The 7,799-nt window shown below is 44.2% G+C and overlaps 1 protein-coding gene across 1 annotated transcript; it reads right to left on the reverse strand.

Moving 5' to 3' along the window:
• Positions 1-250: 250 nt before the first annotated feature.
• On the reverse strand, positions 251-7,552 carry LOC120319904 (arylacetamide deacetylase-like 4). Its single transcript, XM_039369253.1, has 5 exons — positions 7,466-7,552; positions 6,453-7,160; positions 2,489-2,705; positions 2,233-2,296; positions 251-1,583 (listed from the first exon to the last, which is right to left on the reverse strand). The coding sequence occupies exons 1-5, from the start codon at positions 7,550-7,552 to the stop codon at positions 809-811; spliced, it is 1,851 nt and encodes a 616-aa protein (XP_039225187.1). The 3' UTR covers positions 251-808.
• Between the last annotated feature and the right edge of the window lie 247 nt (positions 7,553-7,799).

Genomic DNA, 7,799 nt, shown 5'->3' on the forward strand with positions numbered 1-7,799 from the left:
TGAAAAAAGTGATTATAACCGTTTTTCACACTTAAGACCGCTGCAGTATCCCCAGAGTTACATGATCAAAATTCCGACACTTGGCGACTGACTCATATTTATGATGGTTGCAGTGTCCTGGGGTCATGTAATTACTTTTTGCTGCCTTCTGTCAATGGGGAAGTCAGATTCACTTAACAACCGTGTTACTAACTTAACTATAGTGATTCACTTAGCAGCTGTGACAAGAAAGGCCGTAAAATGAGGCAAATTCACTTAGCAAATGTTTCACTTAGCAACAGAAATTTTGGACTCAATTGTTATCGTTAGTCAAGGACTACCTATATGCACTTTGGGCTATTCTGTGAGTCGCAATTATGTGATGCCTTCCTATTGGTTCATTGGGATGTTGATGGCTGGTGATGGGCTGTTGTTTCCTTGTGCTGTCACGTTCAACATTCTCCACAAGTTTGATATTCCAAAGAACCACTGTCCTGACTATAGGGAGAAGGAGAGCGCAAAAGTTAGACATCTGGCCACTCTCCCAACTGTTCCTCGGTGCCACTTAGACTGTCATATGGGAAATTCTGTTTTTTGAGTAAGAGGGAAAACCACAGTTTCCTGCACAGCCTGACACCAGGCTACCTGAGTGGTGGGCTATAAACGAGCTGGAGAGGGCAAGGATGTGTCTCTTCAAAGAGTTGGTGGACCATCTTCAGGTCAGTTAAGCAGGACAGATGGATGAAATTATAGGGTATAACCTCTTCAGATCCAGGTCTGTAAGGCAAGGGCTAGATGAACAAGGAAGAGGAACAAGGCTGTTTGATTTCTAGAATCGTTCTAGGAATTGGATTACACTATTTATACTCTTCCTTGTACCTGGAAACTCTATTGACCCCATACCTATCAGCAAGGCGATCGCATGGAATCCATCCTTGAGGTGAAGCCAGGTGACAGGGACACCATTGTCTTCCAGCCTCTTCTTATAGAGCAAGCCATCATCCCGGAAAATGTCATATTCGCAGGTTAAAAGGAAAGTCTCTGGAAACTGCTGGATGACTGCGTCTTCCGCCAGGAGTGGGGAAAATATGGGGTCAAAAACTGTTTTGCATTTTTTGAAAAGATCTTCTGAAAACGGACCAGGTACAAACGGCACGTAACCCCGGCCTTTAAATTCCTCCGGAATATGTTCCGCACTGATCCATTTCTGATAGTTTGCCATAAGTTCCTGCGGGACATGGGCATTGGCCATAATTTCATTGACCCAAGCACTGGTTCCTAAGAGATAAATTGTGCCAAGACGAACAGCCTCTTTCTTGACTAAGAGGGGAATGGACTGGTTTTGCTGGTAAGAAGGTAAATTTAAATCCAGGCTTTGTAGGAAAGGATAGATTAGTATGTGGGCCCGGGGCTGTGGCAGGTCCTTTGTCATCAGAAGTTGCTGAGCAGTGCTGGCAACAAGTGTGCCTCCGCTGCTGTCACCAGCCAGCACGATCCGTTTCGGGTCCACCCCGTAGTCCTGCGCATTCTTCAGAAAATGTGATACGGCAGTGTAGCAGCTGAGTTGTTGAGCTGGATAGGGGTGCTCTGGCGCCAAGGGGTATCTGAAGCAACAGTCAGTCAAAACACAATCTTTCAAATGCACTGGCATTCCTATTACGATGATGAATATATTATAGCTGCCCCACCCCAAAAAGACTGGGCAGCATGCAACAACCAATAGAGGCAGTTCTCGACTTACAACAGTTCATTTAATAACTGTTCAAAATTACAATATCACTGAAAAAAGTGACTTAGGACCATTTTTCACATGACCGTTGAAGCATTCTTGTGGTCACATGATCAAAATTAGGGCGCCTGGCAACTGATATTTATGACAGTTGCAGTGTCTCAGGCTCATGTGATCCCCTTTTGTGACCTTCTGACAAGCAAAGTCAGTGGGATTCAGTTAACAACTGCGTTACTAACATAACAATTGCAGTGATTCACTTAACATCTGTGGCAAGATAGGTCATAAAATGGGGCAAAGCTCACTTAACAACTGTTTCTCAAAACAACAGAAATTTTTGGCTCAGTTGTGATTGTAAGTCGAGGACTAGCAGTAATTCTGTAAACTACTCTGAAGTAACCTGCGGCATCCTCGTGGGTTCCTTGTGGCTGTCTATTTTAGCAGCCTGTCTAGAGAGAGAGAGAGAGGTTATGGCAGTTGGATTTTCTGCCTTCTGTGACACAAGTCAACCTGAGCTCACTTACCCGATGCATGCGACCACAGTGTCAGTTTTCCGGACAATGAAATTGCACAGCCTTCTGTAAGCTCCTGAAATACCACAAAGAATTGGTTGAATTGCTTTTCATATGAGAATGTCCCATTTCTCCCACCCCTAACTTGTATGTTTTTATCTGAGCACATGCATTTTTCCCTGTGCCATAGTTTCTCCACCACGGCCTTAGGTCAAACATTTGTCCGTCCTTCTTGCATATCAATCAAACAATTAGTTGGAAAACCTACGGAGGCTTCCAAACAAGCCAGCTCCTCCGTGGATCCAGACAAGTCCTCGTCTGTTCTCTGGACTTGCTCTTTTGGGACAACAGACCATCACCGGCACTCTGTCAAAAAGCATTTCCTTGACAATCAAGTCAGATGGTTTCCTGGAGGGTATTCCATTCATAAGGATCCTCCATATCGCAAATTCATGGCAGATGCCAAGTTTATCCAGAATCCTGGCCTGCACAGGGGAAAGACAAGAAAGAAACCAAAGGATAACACACAAAGGATTTGTTTAGATGCTATCCAGAGCGAGTTCTAACAAAAGAGAATATTTGGAGCTCAGGGTTGAAAGGAGGGATCCTTGGTGCTCTCTGAGCTTGCTTGTGGATCCTCAGGTACACCAAATGTAGGACTGTGCCATTCAGGCAAACCAACTGAAAGCAAAGCTAGAGTCCAAAGGCAGAGACTTACCAGTCCGAGAACAATTCTTACAAACAAATAGAGAAGGCGCAGTTTTCTCCCCTGGCTGATTCCTGGCGGGAGATGCATGCTGATGATATTATAGTAAAGGATCCACCTGAGGAATAACAATGTGACTGAAATGCAAAAGTAAAATACCAACATCCACAGGGTTTGGTCCAATATCGTTTCCATGGTGGAAAGGTCCTGAGATCAGAGATGGGATTTTTTTTTTCACTATCTCACCAAAGAAAATTGTCTTAAAGCTTAATTTGCTTTCTTCTTGGTCTGTGAGGTCTATATTGCCCTGTAGTTCTTTTAACAATAGGTGACACATACACCTCGATGCCTTCTCTTATACCATTTCAACAGATATGATCGGTCAACTGATCATTTTTTATTTACGATTTAACTGGACCAACAAGTTCTGAACAAACAGATCTCTTTCAAAAGTCTTCTCTCTTGAGGGTTACATCATCCAACATCGGTTGAGTTTACTTCATGATCACCCCACAGATTAAATGAGGAGGTTCATTTATCTGTATTCCTTAATTATGGCTTTCAGAGGCACACTGTAATTTGAGTGAGCTTCTGGGAACCACATTCCCTGACACAGAAAAATGACTTTACACAGATTTTGAGATGACAACAGCCTCAACAAGGTTTCATGCCGAGTGGATTTTGCCATTTGGGTTGTAATTTGGTATTTTTGCTTCTGATGGTCAGAGGGAGATCAGTTCGACTAAAATTGTCTAAAATCGCCGTCATAGCAGTGTTCCAATATCTCAGGGGCTGCCACAAATAAGAGGGAGTCAAACTATTCTCCAAAGCGCCTGAGGGCAGGACAAGAAGCAACGGATGGAAACTAACCAAGGAGAGAAGCAACCTAGAACTAAGGAGAAACTTCTTGACAATTAGAACAATTAACCAGTGGAACAACCTGCCTCCCGATTGGACAATTATTTGTCTGAAATGGTATAGGGCAGCTTGGGGGGAGGGGGAAACAGGGCTGCATGCATGCAGCTTGACTTGTACAAGTAGCGGGCTGGAACACACAGCTTGATTGTAAGTTGACCTGTATATGCCCATGCATGCAAGCCCACTTGCACAAGCTGCACAGACACACTGGCCCGCAGCTCACGTGGCCCAGTTGCGAATAGGCCACAGCCCAATAGTAGGCCACAGTCTAGGGACTGTGCAACTATCACTATTGGGTAGTTTTATGTTTGCAAGGTTGAGGTATTAAGCAAAGACACATGGTGAACAAACAAGCTTCTTTATTGATCTCTTCTTGCAACCAGCAACAGCAAAATGGCACGCAGGCCATTTATAGAGTCCTGAATTCAGACAGTGTCAGCCAATAGGAAGCTAGCTGTTTTCGCGCCTTGCGCATGCATGCAAGGCTAGCAACAGCCAGTCTGGTCCCGGACAGCTTTTGGTCTGCCTGGGACCGTTTGCAACATTGCTGAGCCTGCTGAATGCTTCAGCAGGCTCAGGACAACTGCAGCCAGCAGTCAGTCAGTGGAGAAGTTGGTGGAAAGACTTGAGGAGCTAGAGATGAGAAGTGAGCCCATTTAATCATACAATCTTTTACTAACTCTGTTAGGAACCAATCTTATTGGATCAATGGGAGAATATTTCGATTAGAAATGTTAAATTTACACAGGCCCAAAATCTGAGGGAAAATTTTTTATAAAATGTTTTATAGGTGGCATTTGGATCCTAAAAAATTGGCTTGTATGTATCCTAACTTCTCGGTAGCTCCACCGCTCCTGTGTTTGAAGCCGTTGAGGGTGGCAAGACTGTCTCGAGGTGCCTGGAGTCTTTGCTAGGTAGGAATGTGATTTATGACTGTTAACTAGAGGAGGGAGGGAATTGTGCTTTGATACTATGTGCCTGGGGGGGGGGGATTCAGTTTTTGGCTTCGATTACGCAAGTGCCGATATTAAACTACTCGAATAAAAGATCCTTTAAGGTAAACAATGCCTTGAAGTTCTTTTGAAGAGTTTCATCTGTTGGAACCATGACAGGGGGTGTAAAACGGACATAAGTTATTTTTTTCAGTGCTGTTGCAACTTTGAACGGTCACTAAGCAAACTGCTGTAAGTCGGGGAATACCTATATATGAAATAGAAATTCATAAAGTGGAAAGGTGATTGGGGAAGAATGAAGGGAAGAAAAAAAAGAGCTGGGAATGCTGATGGTGGCCCTCGGGGAGGGGGCTGAACTGTGCCCTGGGGAGGATCATGGTTTCCTTGCCCCCTCCCCTTTGGCAGCTACTCTGGCATTCCCTTGTGTCTTCTCTGGTTGCCATACCTGTTGCAAGATGGCCTGTTGGAAAGAACTGGAGAGTCCAACCTCGCCATTCTTCAAATCAGCAGGCAGAGAAGAGCAGTCACAGCAGTGGTGACAAGGCCCCAGCAAAGTCAGTGAAAGCATTGCCTGCAGGAGTGCAAGCTGGCCACATGGATTTACATTATAGAATAACAGAGTTGGAAGAGACCTTGGAGGTCTTCTAGTGCAACCCTCTATAGAAACAGGGGGCCCTATACCATTCCCGACAAATGGTTGTCCAATCTCTTCTTGAAAACCTCCAGTGATGGAGCACCCCCACTAAACTTCTGGAAGCAAGCTATTCCATTGATTAATTTCTCCTTAGTTCTAGGTTGCTTCTCTGCTTGTTAGTTTCTATCCTTTGCTTCTTGTCCTGCCTTCTGGTGCTTTGGAAAATAGGTTTACCCGCTCTTCTTTGTGGCAGCCCCTCAAATAATGGAACACTGTCTCAAGGATTAAACTTTGACAGCTATGTTTCTCTGCATTTCAACTTGCCTTTAGAGTAAGAGGGGGGTAGTCTTACTTTCCAGTGGATTAGATGGAAAAATGAAATTTGTACAATTCCGCTGAAGACTTTGAGAACCTGAAACCTTTTCAAGGACACCAGAACAGGTGTGGATGTGAAGCAGACAGTTCCCATAACAAACAGAACTTGTTTATATGGACTACGTAAGACATTGGGGGTTTGGCTGGGAAAATTATTGTTTAAGTCTATGAATTGATGTTAGAGCCTCAGAGTTAGTTTTGTTTCAGCAAAATCAATCAACTTAATAAACAATAAGATTTTTAGAAACGGAATGAACCTGGAGCTTTATTTGGATTCTCAAGCCGGCTGTTGACACACTGCTATCATGTCACCCCTAGTCCTTATTTTCATTAAACTAGACATACCTAATTCCTGCAACTGTTCTTCATATGTTTTAACCTCCAGTCCCCTAATCATCTTTGTTGCTCTTCTCTGCACTCTTTCTAGAGTCTCAACATCTTTTTTGTACTGTAGCAACCAAATCTGGACGCAGTATTCCAAGTGTGGTCTTACCAAGGCATTGTAAACCCTTATATTTAAATGATTGTCCACTAGGACAATTCCTCCCACAGTTAGTACTATTGAACCAAGTACCACTAAATGTTAGCTTTCAAGCGCCACTAAACCATTTGCAGGATTTGGTGGAAAGACTAACATGGCCATCACCGTGTTAAGCATTTGGGGAGATTCTTCTTGAAGCTTCCCGTCAGTGTGCACCCTTTGATGCAAAGTCAGGTTTGTGCTCTGGCTGAAGCTTTTCCCACACTCTGAGCAGGTGTAGGTCTTCTCCCCGGTGTGGGTTCTCTTATGTCTAATAAGGCTGGACTGATCCCGAAAGCTCTCCCCACAGTCTGTGCAGCCGTACGGCTTCTCCCCCGTGTGCATCCGCTGATGCGCATTGAGGCTGCCCCTATGACTGAAGCTCTTCCCACACTCATAACATTTGTAGGGCTCTCCCCCATGTGAACCCTTTGGTGCTGAATGAGACTCGGTTTGTTGGTAAAAGACTTGTTGCAATTGGCGCACTGATGCAGCTTCTCTCCTTTGTGGATCTTCTGATGCCTCACGAAGTTGGTGCTCTTGTTGAAACTTTTCCCGCACTCCGAGCACTGGTACAGCTTCTCCCCTGTGTGGATAATTTGATGAGAGGCGAACAAAGCTCTTCCCACACTCTAAACATGTATACGGCTTTTCTCCAGTGTGGATGATCTGGTGGGACGTCAGGTGGGCGCTGCGACTGAAGGACTTCCCGCATTCCAAGCATTTATACAACTTCTCCACTTTAGGGATTCTCGGTGGTGTCAGCAGGTTGGATGGACCATGAAAGTTTTTGCTGAAATCGGAGGGTTGATGTTGTCCATCAGCATGGACAGCCTGATACGATGGAGGAATAAAGGAACTAGAAACTTCTCTCGGTTTTCCAGAAATGTATATGAACTCTCTCCTTCAGAAAGCATTTCCCTGTCTCTGGTGTTCTTCCCCAAAATACTTTTCTGGGATTCAATCTCGGCAGATATTTCCCAGGGATCACTGAGACATCCATTTCTTTCCTCTCCTTCCTGGTTTTTTTGCTGCAGTAAGATTTGATGGAACTCTCCGATGGAACAAGGAAGGGGTTTATCGATCCATTCTTCTTGTTGGCTTCCTTCTTGGTGTGAGGGTTGAATTCGGTTCCAGACTTTCTCTTCAAAGGGTTCCTGCTCAGTTTCTTCAGAGAAATTCCCACATAGTTTCCCCTCTGTTTCACTTTTTGTTGGAATATTCATGAACAGGAAGAGTCATGCGGTAACTCAGTCAGCCAATGTGAAGAAAGTGCTACTGAGTCTGTGCAAAAGAGTATTGAGTTAGGAGCTGGATTTCCAGTCTCAAGGTTTGTCTCTGATCTGTCTCTGCAAGAAGTATTCGTTAAGCTATGTTGCTGTAAAGAAGAATGGTATTGTAAATATTTTTATATAAATATAAAGTTATTTGACTGAGCTAAATGCAGTCAACTGTGAGAGCTTCTGATTTATT

This window comes from Crotalus tigris, unplaced genomic scaffold (assembly GCF_016545835.1).
Source record: "Crotalus tigris isolate CLP2741 ecotype Arizona unplaced genomic scaffold, ASM1654583v1 scf7180000020992.475769, whole genome shotgun sequence".
Lineage (NCBI taxonomy): Eukaryota > Metazoa > Chordata > Lepidosauria > Squamata > Viperidae > Crotalus > Crotalus tigris.